We start from the raw sequence: 19,016 nt of genomic DNA, 5'->3' as shown, positions 1-19,016 counted from the left end.
GCAGTTTTGTTTTACTCATTCATGGGACAGGGGCATCACTGACAGGGCCCAGCATTTATTATCCTAGTTGCCCCTTGAGAAGGTAGGGGTGAGCTGCCTTCTTGAACCACTGCAGTCTATGTGCTGTGGGTTGACCCACAATGCCCTTAGGGAGGGAATTCCAGCATTGTGACCCAGTGACAGTGAAGGAACGGCAATATATTTCCAAGACAGGATGTTGGGAGGCTTGGAGAGGAACTTGCAGGGGGTGGTGTTCCCATGTATCTGCTGCCCTTGTCCTTCTAGATGGAAGTGGTTGTGGGTTTGGAAGGTGCCGTCTGAGGGTCTTTGGTGAATTTCTGCAGTGCATCTTGTAGGTGGGACACACTGCTGCTACTGAGCGTTGGTGATGGGGGAGTGGATGGTTGTGGGTGTGGTGCCAATCAAGCGGGGGCTGCTTTGTCTTTGATGGTGTCGAGCCTCACTGGCTGACTGGTTTCTGTGCTGAAAGCTTCAATTTAAAACCACTTAATAAAGAAGGATTCTGCATAGTTCAAAATGATTGCCTGTTATCGGTTTTATTAACAGCCTTTCTAAAAAGCAAGCTATGTCAGAGTTAATCTTACCTCAAAGTGTTCCACAGTGGGGATATTATCATTCACATCTAAAATCCTGATCTCAGCTGATGCTGTTGCACTGAGTCCTTGACTTTTCCCTCGCAGATCACGAGCTTCAACACTAAAGGTGTAGAAACTCAGCGTCTTGAAAAGAAACAACATGAAAAGGGTTTAAGGGATGTATTTCTGGCAGATGTTATAGACTTATAGCATTACACAACACAGAAACAGCCCCTTCGGTCCAACTCATCCATGCTGACCAGATATCCTAAATTAATCTAGTCCCATTTACCAGCACCTGGCCCATATCCCTCTAAACCCTCCCTATTCATATGAGTCTAGATTAGTGTGGTGCTGGAAAAACATGCCTCCACCACACCCATCCACTTGGGACACTCCGTGCTGGCCTATTACCCGCCCTTGATCTCTTCATTTCCAACTGCCGCTGAGACATTAACCGCCTCAACCTGTCTACCCCCCCTCCCCCACTCCAACCTCTCACCCTCACAACACGCAGCCCTCCAATCCCTCTGCTCCAATCCCGACCTCACCATCAAACCAGCGGTCAAAGGGGGCGCAGTGGTAGCGTAGTCTGGCGCACTGACCTCTACACCGCTGAAGCCAGACGCCAACTTGAAGACACTTCCTTCTACCGCCCCCTCGACCATGACCCCAACCCCCCCCATCACCAAACCATCATCTCCCACACCGTACACAACCTCATCACCTCAGGGGATCTCCCATCCACAGCTTCCAACCTCATACTCCGGGAACCCCGCACTGCCCGGTTCTACCTCCTTCTCAAGATCCACAAGCCTGACCACCCTGGCCGACCCATTGTCTCAGCATGCTCCTGCCCCATCGAACTCATCTCCACCTACCTCGATACTGTCCTATTCGCCCTAGTCCAGGAACTCCCCACATACGTTCGAGACACCACTCACGCCCTCCACCTCCTCCAAGACTTCCGTTTCCCCAGCCCCCAACGCTTCATCGTCACCATTGATATCCAATCCCTCTACACCTCCATCCGCCATGACCAGGGCCTCCAAGCCCTCCATTTCTTCCTCTCCCGACGTCCCAAACAGTACCCTTCCACCAACACTCTCATTCATTTGGCTGAACTGGTCCTCACCCTTAACAATTTCTCCTTCGAATCCTCCCACTTCCTCCAGACCAAAGGGGTAGCCATGGGCACCCGTATGGGCCCCAGCTATGCCTGTCTCTTTGTTGGCTATGTAGAACTGTCCATCTTTTGTAATTACACCGGCACCACTCCCCACCTCTTCCTCCACTGCATTGGTGCCACCAAGTGCTCCCGTGAGGAGGGTGAGCAATTAATCAATTTCACCAACACATTCCACCCTGACCTTAAATTTACCTGGACCATCTCTGACAACGCCTTCATCTCTTCATCTCCATCAATGATGAGCGACTTGACACTGACATTTTTTTACAAACCCACCAACTCCCACAGCTACCTAGATTACACCTCTTCCCACCCTACCTCCTGGAAAAATGCCATTCCGTATTCCCAATTCCTCCACCTCTGCTGTATCTGCTCCCGGGAGGACCAGTTCCACCACAGAACACACCAGATGGCCAGAGAGGCCGCAATTTCCCTTCCCACATGGTTAAAGATGCCTTCCAACACATCTCATCCTTATCCCACCCCTCCGCCTTCAAACCCCACCCCTCCAACTGTAACAAGGACAGAACCCCCTGGTCCTCATCTTTAACCTCACCAACCTTCGCATAAACTGCATCATCTGACGACATTTCTGCCACCTCCAAATGGATATGTTTCCCTTCCCATCCCTATCTGTTTTCTGCAAAGACCGTTCCCTCCGTAACTACCTGGTCAGGTCCACACCCCCCCTACAACCCACCCTCCCCTGCCACCGCAGGAATTGCAAAACCTGCGCCCAAACCTCCTCCCTCACCTCCATCCAAGGGCCCAAAGGAACCTTCCACATCCATCAAAGTTTTACCTGCACATCCACCAATATTATTTATTGTATCTGTTGCTCCCGATGAGGTCTCCTCTATATTGGGGAGACGGGACGCCTCCTAGCAAAGTGCTTTAGGGAACATCTCCGGGACACACGCACCAATCAACCCCACCGTCCTGTGGCCCAACATTTCAACTCCCCCTCCCACTCCGCCGAGGACATGCAGGTCCTGGGCCTCCTCCACTGCTGCTCCCTTACCACCTGATGCCTGGAGGGAGAAAGCCTCATCTTCAGTCTTGGAACACTTCAACCCCAGGGCATCAATGTGGTCTTCACCAGTTTCCTCATTCCCCCACCCCCCACCTCACCCTAGTTCCAACCTTCCAGCTCAGCACTGTCCCCATGACCTGTCCTACCTGCCTATCTTCCTTCCCACCTATCCACTCCACCCTCCTCTCTGACCTATCACCTTCATCCCCACCCCCATCTACCTATTGTACTCTACGCTACCTTCTCTACAGCTCCCCCCTCCCCTCCCATTTATCTCTCCACCTCGGAGAGTCCCTGTCTTCAGTTCTGATGAAAGGCTTTTGCCAGAAATGTCGATTTTCATACGGCTCGGATGCTACCTGACCTGCCGTGCTTTTCCAGCACCACTCTAATCTAGACTCTGATTTCCAGCATCTGCAGTCCTCACTTTTGCCTCTTCCTATTCATATACTTATCCAGATGTTTTTTGAATGTTGTAATTGTATCAGCCTCCTCTCCACCACTTCCTCTGGCAGCTCTTTCCATATACACATACCAGCCCCTGCGTGAAAAAGTTGTCCCTTAGATCCTTTTTAAATCTTTCCCCTCTCATTTACTCTGGGGAAAAAAAGACTTTGGTTATTCACCCTATCTGTGTCCCTTGTGATTTTATAAAAATCTTTAAGATTACTCCCCCAGCCTCTGGTTTGTTTAAGATAGGTTCATCCTGTTACATCTGGGTTGAAAAACACCAATGTTCAAATTAACGGTGCCCTTGCATACAAGATCAGAAGTCAGATGACACCAGATGATAGTCAAGATTTCCCCCGATGAAGGAGCAGTGCTCCGAAAGCTTGTGATTTCAAATAAACCAGTTGGACTGTAACCTGATGTCATCTGACTTCTGACCCCGTCCACCTCAATACTGGCACCTTTACATCTCAAATACAATACACAATACAAAATCTCACTGATACATTGGGCCCTCTGTGAATTGGATCCCATTTTCCTGAGATCAACTTCAAACTACATTTAGGGCATTAATTTCAAGTGTTTGACAGGCAGGTACATTGGGAAATAGGAGGCTGTGAAAGCAAATGGGTTTGGGTCTTTCTAAATAGCGGCAGTGAATACAAAAGAATTGAAGCGAGTAATTGGAGTGTGGCGTTGCATTCTGGGCTGTACACTTAAAGGAGTGTCCTAAACCAGGTAGGGGAACCAGAAATCAAAATGTCCACCTGCATCAATGTAAACAGCTGCCGAAGAGGAGATTACCAACAAGGCTTTCCTTTTTCGTAACTTTTAGAATCATAGAATCTCTACAGTGTGAAGACAGGCTATGCCGCCCTACAGGTCCACACTGACCCTCCAATGAATAACCCCTACCCTATTACTCTACATTTACCCCTAACTAATGCACCTAACATCCCTGAACACTATGGGAAATTTGGCATGGCCAATCCATCCTAACCTGCACGTCTTTGGACTGTGGGAGGAAACCAGAGCACCGGAGGAAATCGATGCAGACACGGGGAGAATGTGCAAACTCCACACAGACAGTTGGCCCGAGGATGGAATTGAACCCGGGTCCCTGGCGCTGTGAGGCAGCAGTGCTAACCACTGAGACACCGTGCTGCCATTTAATCTAAATTTTACTTTACCCTGAATACAAATCACAGTTGATTCAAAATGAATTACCATGCAAAATGAGACATCAACTTCACTTTAAGCAGTTAATGCAACAAAGGTACATGGTACACCCACGTGACTCCCCATGGTGACTTCTTCCAGCCTCAGAAAATGCTTAGTGCCCAAAAGAGCCATTACTACAGAAGGCGCACCCTGTTTAAGCCAACCAAATTCAACACCCAAAACAAAAGTCAGTAACACCTACTGCCCAGCACCTAAACCCCACCTGGAATTAGGGATGTTGATCCCGACAAGTGCCCAGTTTGCTGTGGAGCAGACCAAACTCCCTCAAAATATTTTAAGCAGGTAGCCTAGGTGTTACCTTTTTCTTATGTTAAGGGCAAATGTAGAGTGTCTGTTCAGATGCACTGCACAGTTCCATAAAGCGCTGGTAATTATTCACACAGGGTAGGTTAGAAATCCAATCCAACAACAGGTTCACCTCAGGATGTTTCTGGAGTACAACTGTCATCAGCACAGCACATTACTACAACCCTTTGTCCTCACACCTCGGTCTAGATGGTGTAACATTCCTAAGCTCCTTTTCAACCTACCAACTTGCTTGTGACCAGGCCATCTCTGGAACAACTCGTTAGAACTCTCAGCTATTTGTGCAGCTTCCCAGGTTTTAGATCTTTTTAGGCATTTTCCAATGACCTCGAGAGTTTTTAATTCCTTTTCTGCTCAGCAGCAAAACTAACCCCTTCCTGAAAGAGATTTCCTTCTTATTGTTATAAGAGTTCAGTGCTTCTCTTTCAATCTCTTTCTGATTTCCCTTTTTGTACATATCCGTGTGCTGACCACCATCAACCTCCAACTCCTGGTCTGTAGGCTCTGCTTCCTGTCTGGTCACACAGCTTCTACATTCTAACGTCCTTCCTTTTGGCACTGCCTCCATGTCAATGGTTGCCAGGTCACATGGACCAGTAATTCTTATTATCCAAACAAAAGTTTAATTGATCCTCTTACAACTGAGGTGAACGCTGAAAAGTCCTTTGCATGGTGACTCAGTGGTTAGCACTGCTGCCTCACAGCGCCAGGGACCTGGATTTGATTCCAGTCTTGGGCAACCGTCGGTGTGGAATTTGCACATTCTCCCCGTGTCTGCGTGGGTTCCCTCTGGGTGCTCCGGTTTCCTCCCACAGTCCAAAAACGTACAGGTTAGGGGGGATTGACCATGCTAAATTGCCCTATAGTGTTCAATGATGTGCGGGTTAGGTGAATTAGCCGGGTTAAATTGCCTGTAGTGTTCAGGGATGTGTGGGTTAGGTGCATTAGTCAGGACAGGGGAATGGGTCTGAGTGGGTTACTCTTCGGAGGGTTGGTGTGGACTTGTTGGGCTGAAGAGCCTGTTTCTACACTGCAGAGATTCTATGAACATTCTTAAAAACAATTATAGATTCCCAAGTCACTGTAAATAAATTCCAAATAAAACATAAGAAATAGGAGCAGCAGCAGATTATTCGACCCATCAAGCCTTCCTGGCTTTTAACAAGTCGAGGTTGATCTGATTCTCAAGTTGACTCCACTTTCCTGTGTGAATTCCCCCACTCTCGAACTGTTCAGGCATGTTAAAGACACACATCTGGGGCAGGTGGGACTTGAACCTGGACCTTCTGACCCAGAGTTTGGGACCCAACCACCGCACCAGAAGACCTCACTGACCACCCCTCCCGCAAGCCTGTACCTCTTCATTTATCAAACATCTCCCTCTAACTTGGCCTTAAATATATTCCAAGACCCAGTCTGCCTCGCTCACTGGGGACAACACTAACAAATTTCAGAGAGAAGAAATCATTCTCATTTCCTTCTTGAATGAGAGATCTGTCACGTTAAAGATTAGATTAGATTCCCTACAGTGTGGAAACAGGCCCTTTGGCCCAACCAGTCCACACCAACCCTCCGAAGGGTAACCCACTCAGACCCATTTCCCTCTGACTAATGCACCTAACACTATGGGCAATTTAGCGTGGCCAATTCACCTGTCCAGCACATCTTTGGACTGTGGGAGGAAACCAGAGCACCCAAAGGAAACCCACGCAGACACAGGGAGAATGTGCAAACACCACACTGACAGTCACCCGAGGCTAGAATCGAACCCGGTCCCTGGTGCTGTGAGGCAGTGAGTGTGCTGTGAGGCAGTGAGTGTGTTGTGAGACAGTGCTAGCCACTGAACCACTGTGTTGCCCCCAAAGCCTACAGTACCTGGTACTCCCAGGCAGTCTCCCATCCAAGTACTAACCAGGCTTGAGTCTGCTCAGCTTTCGAGATCAGATGTTTTCAGATTAGTAAGTGCTCTTCTTTCTAGACTGACTTACAAGAGGAAACCCCCCCCTTTCAGCATCTACCATCAGAGCCCATTGAGATCTGGGTGATGTGGCAGCAACAGTTTACCGGCCTGACTCAACATATTAACCCATCGCAATCCGGATCGCTAATGTTAACCAGCTCATAGGAAGCAGGTTTCACTCACCTCACGGTCCAGATTCCGACTTGTAACTTTGATTTCTCCGTTTGCTGTTGCAGTGAATTCCTCTTTGACATTTTGATTTATGATCCTGTAATGGATCATAGCATTCTCCCCTTCATCGGCATCAGTTGCATTCAGCGATAACACGAAGGTGCCTAGAGGGAAGCAAACATTGCTGAGTTTTAAACTGGACTTTCCTGGACAAATTGAACTATGCCTGCCCTGCATTCAGTTCTGGACACTTGCCCCCTCAGAAAGGATAGGCCAGTCTTGAAGAGATTACAGCGCAGATTCATCAGAATGAGAAGCCAGCTAAAAATGTCACATTTTGGAGGATGGATCAGATTGAAGAGGCTTGAGTATAGAAGATTAAGAGGCGATCTCGTTAAACTGTCTATGGTGATTGAACGTGTTGACAGGATTGGTAAGAGACAAACAAGCTTAACCTTAAAAGTTGAGGCAGCTCAGGGAACAACGTCAGGAAAGCACTTCTTCACATGGAGGATAATGGAAACGTGGAACTCCCCAACCCTCTAACCTCCTCCAAAACAACATCGAAGCTGGGGACTTAATTGAACATTTCAAAACTGAGGTTGTCATGTTGTGTTTTTAACTGCAGATGTATGAAATCTGGAATTAAACAAAAATGCTGGAAATACCCGACAGGTCAGAGAATTTGTGAGGACCAAGCAAGAGATAAAGTGCACCACAGCATTTGGGCAGAGACAGAGCAGATTCTGATTTTTAAAAAAATCATTAATCACACAATAAAGATTGCTGGCTTGGTGATGTGTTGTAACCGCAGAATGTAGGAGCTCCTGGATGCTGGTGTGATCCAGGGAAAAGACGTTCTGTAGTAAGTATCTGGGACTCAGCCAAGCTTTAGACACTGTGGCGTATCAGGGAGTGGGCGAAGGTCTTTCTTTATTCACAGGATGGGGGCACTGCTGGCTAGGCAGTACTTATTGCCCAGAGGGCAGTTAGGAGTCAACCACATTGCTGTGGGTCTGGAGTCACTGTAGGCCAGACCAGGTAAGGATGGCAGTATTCCTCCCTAAAGGACCCTCATGAACCAGATGGTTTTTTTCCAGACAATCAACTCACAGTCATCATCAGGCTCTTGAATCCAGATTTTTTAAAAATTGAATTCAAATGTCACCATCTGCTATGGCAGGATTCAAACCTCAGTCCCCAGAACATTACCTGGGTTTCTGGATTAACAGTCTAGTGATAATATCACTAGGCTATTTCCTTCCCCAAGGCAAACAGTGCACTTAGGATAGCATCTTCTGATCTGGTTAATGGTCAGGAAGGTGTGACTGAGTGCAACAGGTTCCCTGTTGCTATGAGGCTCTGATGGCATTCCGAGAAACCTGCCGTGGGTCAGAGAGGTTGCAGTGAGAAGGAAGGATCCAGTGGTAGTGGTTACATGGGCTCTAACCATTTGATTTGATCTACTGTCGGCACATGTACCTAAGTACAGTGTAAAGTTTTGTTTTGTGAGCTGTACAGGTTGATCATACCATACAAGCATATAAAGATCATAATGTTGACTGAACTAGGCTATGTACTAAAACAGAGACAGAAATTGCTGGAGAAACTCACCAGGTCTGGCAGCAGAGGAAGAACAGAGTTAAGATTTTGAGTCCAGTAACCCTTCTTTCGGAAAGGAGCATGAATCACCAGGAATTAAATTACGAAGCAGCACCTCCAGGTTAATGATCTCTGGATTACTGCTCAAGCCACGTGCAAAGAAGCATTGTCTCAACAAGATAGGGCAAGGTAAAGGAGTTGTTCAAAGACTGGTGTGGGGAGTAATGGGTTTAGAATGGGCTCCAGCACAGGCACGGCTGCATACCGTTCTGGTGGGTCATACAACTAGGGCAATAGAGAAACTTCAAACTAATTAGTTGGGACAAGGGAACACGTTTGGGAGCATGTGCCAGATTGAAAACAGCAGACAAAGCAAAAGAGCAAGGGATGTGGTGATCAGAGTGTGGCAGGAAACTCAAGAGTGAACCAGCAGGTAAGGCCGGCTGTTACAAAATTACAAAAAAAAAACACAATCAAATGCCGTTTGCACACAGTATTCATAATCAAATAGGTGAATTGACAGTGTCAAAAGGGATAAATATGTATGACCTTGCAGCCATTACAGAGACACAGCTGCAGGACTTTTTTATTTATTCGTTCTTGGGGCATGGGGCTTTCGTTGCTGGATCCACATTTATTGCCCTTCCTGGAGATGGTACTGGTGGTCTGCAGTTCCTGTGTTGTGGGGGAACCGATAACCCAGGACAGCTCAGCAGGAGATGATGACAGCTTCTGTGGAGAGGGAAGGGAGATATTGCTGTTCTCTACTGAGACTCTGGAAAATTAATGCTGCAAATGTGGATACGCTAAATAGATATTTTGCATCTGCTTTCACTATAGGGAGTACAATTAACATTCCAGAAATAATTATGAGTGGGGCGATGAAATGTGGGGAGGCCTTAACAAATTAGCTGATACCTTTTGGGGGAAAATGCTAGAATCTTTTATTCAAAAGGATATAGTGGAAGACTTCGGAAATATCGATGTAATCGGAATCGATATGGTGGAAGGGAAATCAAGTTTGACGAATTTATTGGAATGTTTCAGAAAGTATTATGATGTGGAGATACCGGTGTTAGATTGAGTGGACAAAGTTAAAAATAAACACAACAACGGGTTAGAGTCCAACAGGCTTATTGGGAAGCACTAGCTTTCGGAGTACTGCTCCTTCATCAGGTACTAATGAGGAAGGGTCATAGGGCACAGGATTTATAGTAAAGGATCACGTGTGTGGCATGTACTCATGCGACTCAAACAACATTGTTTATCGCATACACTGCAGGTAAGGGTGTCCAGTGGTACTGTATAGTGGCGAGACTGAGCAGAAAGCACGACAACTGATGAACGGACACCCACAACGATCACCAGACAGGGACGTTCCCTCCCAGTCGGGGAACACTTCAGCGGTCAGGGATATTTGGCCTCGAACCTTCGGGTGACCATCCTCAAAGGCAGACTTCAGGACAGGCAGCAATGCAGAGTGGCCGAGCAGAGGCTGATGGCCAAGTTCGGTACCCATGGAGATGGCCTCAACTTGGACCTGGGGTTCATGTCACACACACACACACACACACACACACACACACACACACACACACACACGTGTCTATGGGGTGAATTTGCATTTGTAGGTTTGTATTTGCAGATATATTCTACTTTGTTCTAAAAGCACACAATCTGTAGGCAGTCAGTCCATGTCATAGAATCAGAGATGCACAGCACAGAAACAGACCTTTCGGTCCAACCCGTCCATGTCGACCAGATATCCCAACCCAATCTAGTCCCACCTGCCAGCACCCGACCCATATCCCTCCAAACCCTTCCTAGTCATATACCCATCCAAATGTCTCTTAAATGTTGCAATTGTACCAGCCTCTACCACATCCTCTGGCAGCTCATTCCACACATGTACCACCCTCTGCATGAAAAAGTTGCCCCTTACGTCTCTTTTATATTTTTCCCCTCTCACCCTAAACTATGCCCTCTAGTTCTGGACTCCCCGACCCCAGGGAAGAGACTTTGTCTGTCTGTCCTAACCATGTCCCTCATGATTTTATAAACCTCTATAAGGTCACCCCTCAGCCTCCGACGCTCCAGGGAAAACAGCCCCAGCCTGTTCAGCCTCTCCCTGTAGCTCAAATCCTCCAACCCTGGCAACATCCTTGTAAATCTTTTCTGAACCCTTTCAAGTTTCACAACATCTTTCTGATAGGAAGGAGACCAGAATTGCACGCAATATTCCAACAGTGGCCTAACCAATGTCCTGTACAGCTGCAACATGACCTCCCAACTCGTGACGTTTTAAAAATTCCTACTTTGGAAATAGAACCAGTCTGAGTCAAGGTTGGGATACAGACTGACTCTGACCTCACACCTTTGATGTATTGTCTGAGCTGAGATGTCACTTTTTTTTTATAAAATCTCTAGTAATCTTGGGAATGTGACTTGAGAGAATTTCTGGGGTTTACATATTAATCAATTGAAACTATCAACCCCATTCTAAGTGATGAAAGGGTTAACAGCCATCTGGGTTTGTTCAATACATCACATCAGTTGTATGACACTTTGATCTTTTACTCTCAATTCTGTGTCTACGATCCTGTCCCATTAGGTACCTGATGAAGGAGCAGTGCTCTGAAAGCTAGTGCTTCCAAATAAACCTGTTGGACTATATGGTGTTGTGTGATTTTCAAAAAGCATCAGGCAGATAGACCTGTGGATGTGCTGCTCTTTGATTTCTTGAAGATATTTGAATTGGGCTGTATCATAGATGATTAATGTAGAATAAAAGCTCATCCATGAGAGGGTAACACATGAGAAGGGATATAGAATTGCTTAGTTAACAGGAAAGAAAGAGAGAGTTGGTAGCAATGGTATTTGGAAGAATGTAAGGAGGGATCTCAGAGAAACCTATAAAATTCTAACCGGACCACACCGGGTAAACACAGGAAGGGTGTTCCCGATGACTGGGGAGTCCAGAACCAGGGGGTCACAGTCTAAGGATACGGGGTGGGCCATTTTGGACTGAGATAGGGAGAAATGTCTTCACCCAGATGAGGAGAAATGTCTTCACCCAGAGAGTACGGACCCTGTGGGATTCTCTGCCACAGGAAGCGGATGAGACCAAAATATTGAATGTTTCCAAGAAGGAGTTAGATACAGTTCTTAGGTTTAAAGGGATCAAAGGGTATGGGGGGAGAAAGTGGGAACAGGAGACTGAGTTGGACACTCACACACACACACACACACACACACACACACGCACTGACACAGGCAGTTGTTATAACATGAAGTGTTAATGCCTTAGAGCAAGGAACAAAGTGAGCCACAATGTGTCCTTTGCCAATATCAATAATTTATTTTGATAGTACCTTTAACGTAATGAACACAAGATACAGGAGCAGGAGTAGACCATTCAGCCCCTCAGGCTTGCTCCATCATTGTATAAGATCAAGCCTAATCTGTCCCAGGCTTCAACTCTCTTTCAATCCTGTTCCTTACAACCCTTAACTGCCTGATATTTTAAAAGAAATCTGCCTCCTCTTAAAATAGTTCTGCTGATCAAATGTTCATAACTTTTTGATGTCGAGAATTCCAGACATTTTCTGGGAGAAGAAATTCCTTTTTAGCTCAGTCTTAAGAGCGTCTGCTTATCCTGTAACTATGTCCCTCGGTTTGGGATTCCCCCACAAGTGGAAACATCTAAAGATACTCCAGAGGAGCATTGTAAACTAAAGTGTGTCACTCATCCATCTTAGGAGATAATCAATAGGTCAGAAAGGTCAGTTTTAAGGAGTGTCTTAAAGGAGGAGAATGAGCTAATGATATAGTGAAGGAGTGAGGTAGGGACATAGAGAGGGTGGGAGAGAGGGTGGGAGAGAGAGGGTGGGAGAGGGAGGGGGGGAGAGAGAGGGTGGGAGAGAGAGGGTGGGAGAGAGGAAAGGGAGAGAGGAAAGGGAGAGAGGAAAGGGGAGGGAGAGAGGGAGGGAGAGAGGGAGGGGGAGAGAGGGAGGGAGAGAGGGAGGGGGGAGAGAGAGGGGGAGAGAGAGAGGGGGGGGCGAGAGAGGGGGGAGAGAGGGGGGGAGAGAGAGGGGGAGAGAGAGGGGGGAAGAGAGAGAGAAAGAGAGAGAGAGAGAGAAAGAGAGAGAGAGAGAGAGGGAGAGGGGGTGGAGACAGAGTGAGGGAGAGAGCAAGGGAGCGCGGGGGCGAGGGGGGGTGAGGGGGGGTGAGGGGGAGTGAGGGGGAGTGAGGGGGAGTGGGGGGGAGTGGGGGGGAGTGGGGGGGAGTGGGGGGGAGTGGGGGGAGTGGGGGGGAGTGGGGGGGAGTGGGGGGGAGTGGGGGAGGGGAGGGGGAGGGGGAGTGAGGTGAAGGGGTGGAGGGGTGGAGGTGTGGAGGGAGAGAGGGGGAGAGGGAGAGAGGGGGAGAGGGGGAGAGGGGGAGAGGGGGAGAGGGGGAGAGGGGGAGAGGGGGAGAGGGGGAGAGGGGGAGAGGGGGAGAGGGGGAGAGGGGGAGAGGGGGCGGTTCTAGGTACTGGGGCCTGGGTACTGAAGACATGGTCACCCAATGATGGAACAATTAAAGATGGTGATGGATACAAGACCAGAGATGTAGGAACATGGATGACTCTTGTTGGACTGGAGAGGGGAAGGGTAACACCACGAGGGGATTTGGAAGCAAGGACGAGAATTGTAAAATCGAGGCACTACTTGACAAGCACCCAGTGTTGGTCAGCAAGCGGAGAGGAGTTGGGGGACAGGAGTTACTCAAGTTAGAGAGAGCCAAAGAGTCATAAGGCATGGAAAGAGACCCGTCAGTCCAACTCGTCCAAGCTACCAGATTTCCCCAAACTGACCTAATCCCATTTGCATGCACTTGGCCCATATCCTTCCTATTCATATACCCATCCAGATACCTTTTAAATGTTATGATTTATAGGTGTCTAGTGTTGAGATTTTTAACCTTTAAAATGCTGTAATTGTACTAGCCTTCAATCACTTTCTCTAGCAGCTCATTTCATAGACGTACCAGCTTCTGTGAGAAACGTTACCCCTCGGGTCCTTTTTAAATCTTTTCCATTTTATTATAAAACTATGCTCTTTATTTCTAGACTCCCCCACTCTTGGGCAAAGACTCACTCTATCTATGACCCTCATGACTTTATCAACCTCTCTAAGGTCATCCCTCAGCTCTGGGGAACAAAAGCCCCAGCCTATCCAGCCTCCTTTGTAACTAAACCACCCCCTCCCCCACATACTCGGCAACATCCTGCTACGGTGGCTCAGTGGCTAGCACTGATGTCTCACAGCACCAGAGACCCCGGTTCAATTCCAACCGCAGGCGACTGTGTGGAGTTTGCACATTCTCCCAGTGTCTGCGTGGGTTTCCTCCGGGTGCTTCGGTTTCCTCCCACCTTCCAAAGATGTGCAGGTTAGGTGAATTGGCCATGCTAAATTGCCCGTAGTGTGAGGCGCATTAGTCAGAGGGAAATGGGCCTGGGTGGGTTACTCTTCGGAGGGTCGGTGTGGAATTGTTGGGCTAAATGGCCTGTTCCACACTGTAGGGAATCTAATCTAATAAAAAAAATGTTTTCTATACCCTCTCTAGTTTAACAACATCCTTCTGAGCCGAGTTTTTTTGTCAAACTCAAATTTAGAAGTCAAAAAGCAAATCACTTACCAAACGGACTCAGTTCTTCAACACTCCCTTGGAAGACTTGTCTTGTGAAAATTGGAGGATTATCGTTGATGTCCAAAATTTTAACCTTGAGTTCGATTGGCTTCTCTCTTGGGATTCCATTTTGATCATAGGCCTGACCAGTAAGCTGAAAATATTAAAGGGAGATTTACCAAAGCAAATTCTCTGATGTTGTAGAAAATTAGTAGAAACTACAATCACACAATCTCATGATAATTTGATAAAACATCGAGAAAGTTCTTTTTGTAATCTCCAGTAAAGATTCCTCTTCCCCATTATTCAGCAATCTCACTGTCCTCTCCAACATCTTAGTCTTATCATCTGTCTCGTTTCTGTATACACATACATGTCCCTGACACTGGGATCTGTGTGCACATACATGTCCCTGACACCAGGATCTGTATACACATACCTGTCAGTGACATTGGGATCTGTGTACGCATTCATGTTCTTGACATTGGGATCTGTGTACACATACATGTCCCTGACACTGGGATCTGTACAGACATACATGTCCCTGACACCAGGATCTGTATACACATACATGTCAGTGACATTGGGATCTGTGTACACATACATGTTCTTGACACTGGGATCTGTGTACACATACATGTCCTTGACACTGGGATCTGTAGACATATACATGTCAGTGACATTGGGATCTGCGTACACATGCATTTCAGTGACATTGGGATCGGTGTACACATACATGTCCCTGACACTGGGATCTGTATACACATACATGTCACTGACATGGGATCTGCGTACACATACGTATCACTGATACTGGGATTTGTGATAGGGTTAGTGCGAGGTCTTTTTGATGATTCATTCATTAAGTGTGCTTGTTATTGGCTACCCCAGCATTTATTGCCCATCTCTAATTGCCCAGAGGGCAGTTAAAGGTCAACCACATTGCTGTAGGACTGAGTCACATGTGGCCAGACCAGGTGGGGATGGCAGATTTCCATCCCTAATTGCCCAGCAGTTAATGATTAACATTTTGGGAAGGCAAGATGTTCCCAAAATTTGGCAAGGTGAAGACCACTCCACTTCATCCATTCAGTCCATCGAGTCTGTTCCACCACTCAATGAGATCATAATGCTCTGATTTTACTGCTCCTCGGATGCTGCCTGAACTGCTGTGCTCTTCCAGCACCACTAATCCAGAATCTGGTTTCCAGCATCTGCAGTCATTGTTTTTACCCTGCTCTGATAATCCTCAACTCCACTTTCCTGCCTTTTCCCCATAACCACCTATTCTCTTTCTGATCAAAAAATCTCAGCCTCAAAGTAACCAATTGCCCAGCTTCAAATATACTATCGGAATAGTACAGTGCAGAAGGAGGCTATTTAGCCTCATCAAGTCTGTGCCCACCCTTTTGGAGAGAAATCCTGGTTGGCACATGGCCCACATTCTCTCCCTTTCCCTGCAATATTTTCCCCTTTTAGTATTTTGAAAAATTAAATGTGCTTTCACCATCTATGTATAACGATGTTCTTCTACATTCGTTTAGTGGTCTGCAGCCACTGGTTCCCATGCTTCAGTCGGTTTGTCTTTACTTACCCCCACTTTACCCTTTCCTGATCTTAAGTATCTCAATTAAATTTCCTTTTAATCTGCTCAGCTTCAAGGACTGTAAATTCTCCAATCTCTCTGTCTAACTACAGTTCCCCACCTAGAACCACGAGTAAATCTCTCAAAGACATTCAACAAAGTTTTCGTACGCTGTCAAAATATGTCACTTTGATCTTTTTTTAATCTTTTAGACCCTCTTTAAAGATGACCTCCTCTAGCAGGACCTTTGGTCATTTTCCTTCATAGCTTTCCTCAGCATCTGGCCAGTGATTCTTTTAAAAGCTTTGAAACATTCATTATACTAAGATATCTCTGAGATGACTTTACAGTTGCTATCAAGAGTCACAAACATAGAAGCTATGAACAGGAGTGGTCCATTCAGCCCTTCAAGCCTGCTCTCCCATTCATTGAACCATGGCTGATCATCCAATTCAGTCACTGTTCCCACTTTCTCCCCCATACCCTTTGATCCCTTTATCCCTAAGAACTGGATCTAACTCCTTCTTGAAAACGTTCAATGTTTTGGCCTCAACTGTTGACTGTGGCAGAGAATCCCACAGGCTCCCCACTCTCTGGGTGAAGACATTTCTCCTCATCTCAGCCTGTATCCTTAGACTGTGACCCCCTGGTTCTGGACTCCTGTATTTACCCTGTCTAGTCCAGTTCGAATTTTATAGGTTTCTATGAGACCTCTCCCCTAATTCTTCTAAACTCCAGTGTCTGCAAACAAACTACTCTTCTTAGTCAGAACACCTGAAAGAATGCAGCAAAGAACGTCTCTACTTTCTCAGGAGGATTAGGAAATTCAGCATATCCAGAAGGACTCTTACAAACTTTTATAGATGTACCGTAGAAAGCATTCTATCTGATGCATCACGGCTTGGAATGGCAACCAGTTTGCCCAGGACCATAAGAAACTACAGAGAATTGTGATCACGGCCCAGTCCGTCACGAAAACAGCCGTCCATCCATTGACTCCATCTATACCTCCCACTGCCTTATGAAAGCAGCCAATATCATCACAGACCCCTTCCAACCCAGCTATAATCTCTACCAACACTTCCAACAGGCAGAAAATTCAAAAGCTTAAACACACATCCCAACAGGTTCAAGAACAGTTTCTTCCTGCTGTTATTAGACTGCTGAATGGACCTCTCAAATTCCAAATCTAATGTGATGTCATGTTTTGTGCACCTTTTCTGTAGTGTAACATTGTACACCTTGCTCTGTTCTATCACCCTGTGATCTTTGTGTGGTATGATCGGCCTGTATTGCACACAAACAAACCTTTTCACTGTACCCAGGTACACGTAACAGCAATAAATCAAGTCAAATCATAACTGGGAATGTGTGAGAATGGGAAGTTCTGGATTAGAGTGGTGCGGGAAAAGCACAGCAGTTCAGACAGCATCCAAGGAGCAGGAAAATCGACGTTTCGGGCAAAAGCCCTTCATCACGAATACCCGATTCCTGATGAAGGGCTTTTGCCCAAAATGTGGATTTTCCTGCTCCTTGGATGCTGTCTGACCTGCTGTGCTTTTCCAGCACCACTCTAATCCAGAATCTGGTTTCCAGCATCTGCAGTCATTGTTTTTACCTTGAGAATGGGAAGTGTAAAACAACATTAATTGGATTAAATAGTCAATCATTAAGAATTGTAAATGTACAAGGAACAACAGGTGGCATGGTGGCTCAGTGGTTAGCACAGCTGCCTCAGTGCCAGGGACCTGGGTTTGATTCCAATCTCAGGTGATGGTCTGTGTGGAGTTTGCACTTTCTTCCTCTGTCTGCGCGGGTTTCTGCTGTGTGCTCTGGTTTCCTCCCACAGTCCAAAGATGTGTAGGTTAAGTGGATTGCCCATGGGAAATGCAGAGATAGGATAGGGTCTGGGTGGGATGCTTCTCAATGAATTGGGGTAGCCTTGATGGGCTGAATAATCTTTTTTCCACACTGTGGAGGTGTTGGACTGGAGTGGACAAAGTTAAAAGTCATACAATACCAGGTTATAGACCTAGCTACCTGACGAAGAAGCAGTGCTCTGAAAGCTAGTACTTCCAAATAAACCTGTTGGACTAGAACTTGGTGTCGTGTGATTTTTAACTGTTTCCACACTGTAATTATTGTAAATTGACTAGAATTTAATTTTCATGCACAGACGTATCTCTCCCTATTCACAGCATCTGAAAGATTTGGAACCTTAATAGACTTTTTGCAAGTTTTCTTCCAATATGGAGAATCAGTTATAACTTACTATGAACATTGGATTTACTTCACGGTCCACCTCTTTTGTAATATTTAATTCACCGGTTTGATGATCGATTACAAACAGATTAATAGGTGGCTCGGTGGCCCCTTTGCCAGTGATGCGGTAGGTTACGGTAACACCAGGTATATCCTCAGCATCCGATCGAATCTAAAGGGTGTGGGTGGGGAAAGAAAGAGGATATTTAACATATAACCGAGTTATATCAAAACATGCCTCATGCATCCAGACTAGATGCAATTGTATTACACCGACATCCACACAGGATAATTCTCTCTGCAAAGATCAATCCATCAATACTAGGAATTAACTGAGATAGCGTCCTTTGAGGAAACTTTTAAATGGAACTCTGTCTCCGAATATAATTAGCAAAGACTTTGCTCTTGGCTCTCTTTTCATCACCACACACAGTAATATTCTTGTGCTATCTGAATGCAACACAAGGATATGTTGAGTTTGTTTACTTGAGAATCAATGGTGGATTTATTTACAGCCAAAGTAACACAGAGACAGTAATCTCCAAACACAACCTTTTTCTAGAGTGTAACAGTGCAGGATACCTGTACTTTCTGGTCATCGGATGGTATGCAGATACTTGGCTCACTTGCATGTTTGGCTTCTTAATGGGACATGCAATGCTTTGTGTGTGAATTTAAACTCAACAGTTACATACAACACAGGGACTAGGAGCAGGAGTAGACCATCCGGCCCATCGAGCCTGCTCTGTCATTCAATAAGATCATGGCTGATCTTTTCATGGACTCAACTCCACTTATCCACTCTCTTACCGTGACCATTAATTCCTTCATTGCTCAAAAAATATCTACCTTAGCTTTAAAAACATTTACTGAAGTAATGTCAACTACTTCACTGGGCGGTGAGTTCCACAGATTCACAACCCTCAAGGTGAAGAAGTTCCTTCTCAAATCAG

At 46.3% G+C, this 19,016-nt stretch overlaps 1 protein-coding gene across 1 annotated transcript in view; it reads right to left on the bottom strand.

Moving 5' to 3' along the window:
* The window catches only part of LOC140476863 (desmoglein-2-like), an 85,171-nt gene that overhangs the window by 18,312 nt on the left and 47,843 nt on the right, over positions 1 to 19,016 (bottom strand). Inside the window, exons 5-8 of the mRNA XM_072569733.1 lie at positions 18,074 to 18,235; positions 14,226 to 14,370; positions 6,960 to 7,111; positions 606 to 740 (exon numbers count right to left, since the gene is read on the bottom strand). Coding sequence (XP_072425834.1) covers positions 606 to 740; positions 6,960 to 7,111; positions 14,226 to 14,370; positions 18,074 to 18,235 — 594 coding nt within the window. The remainder of the gene's footprint in view (positions 1 to 605; positions 741 to 6,959; positions 7,112 to 14,225; positions 14,371 to 18,073; positions 18,236 to 19,016) is intronic.

Source organism: Chiloscyllium punctatum, chromosome 5 (genome assembly GCF_047496795.1).
Source record: "Chiloscyllium punctatum isolate Juve2018m chromosome 5, sChiPun1.3, whole genome shotgun sequence".
Taxonomy (NCBI): Eukaryota; Metazoa; Chordata; class Chondrichthyes; order Orectolobiformes; family Hemiscylliidae; genus Chiloscyllium; species Chiloscyllium punctatum.
This window is presented reverse-complemented; position numbering and strand designations above follow the sequence as displayed.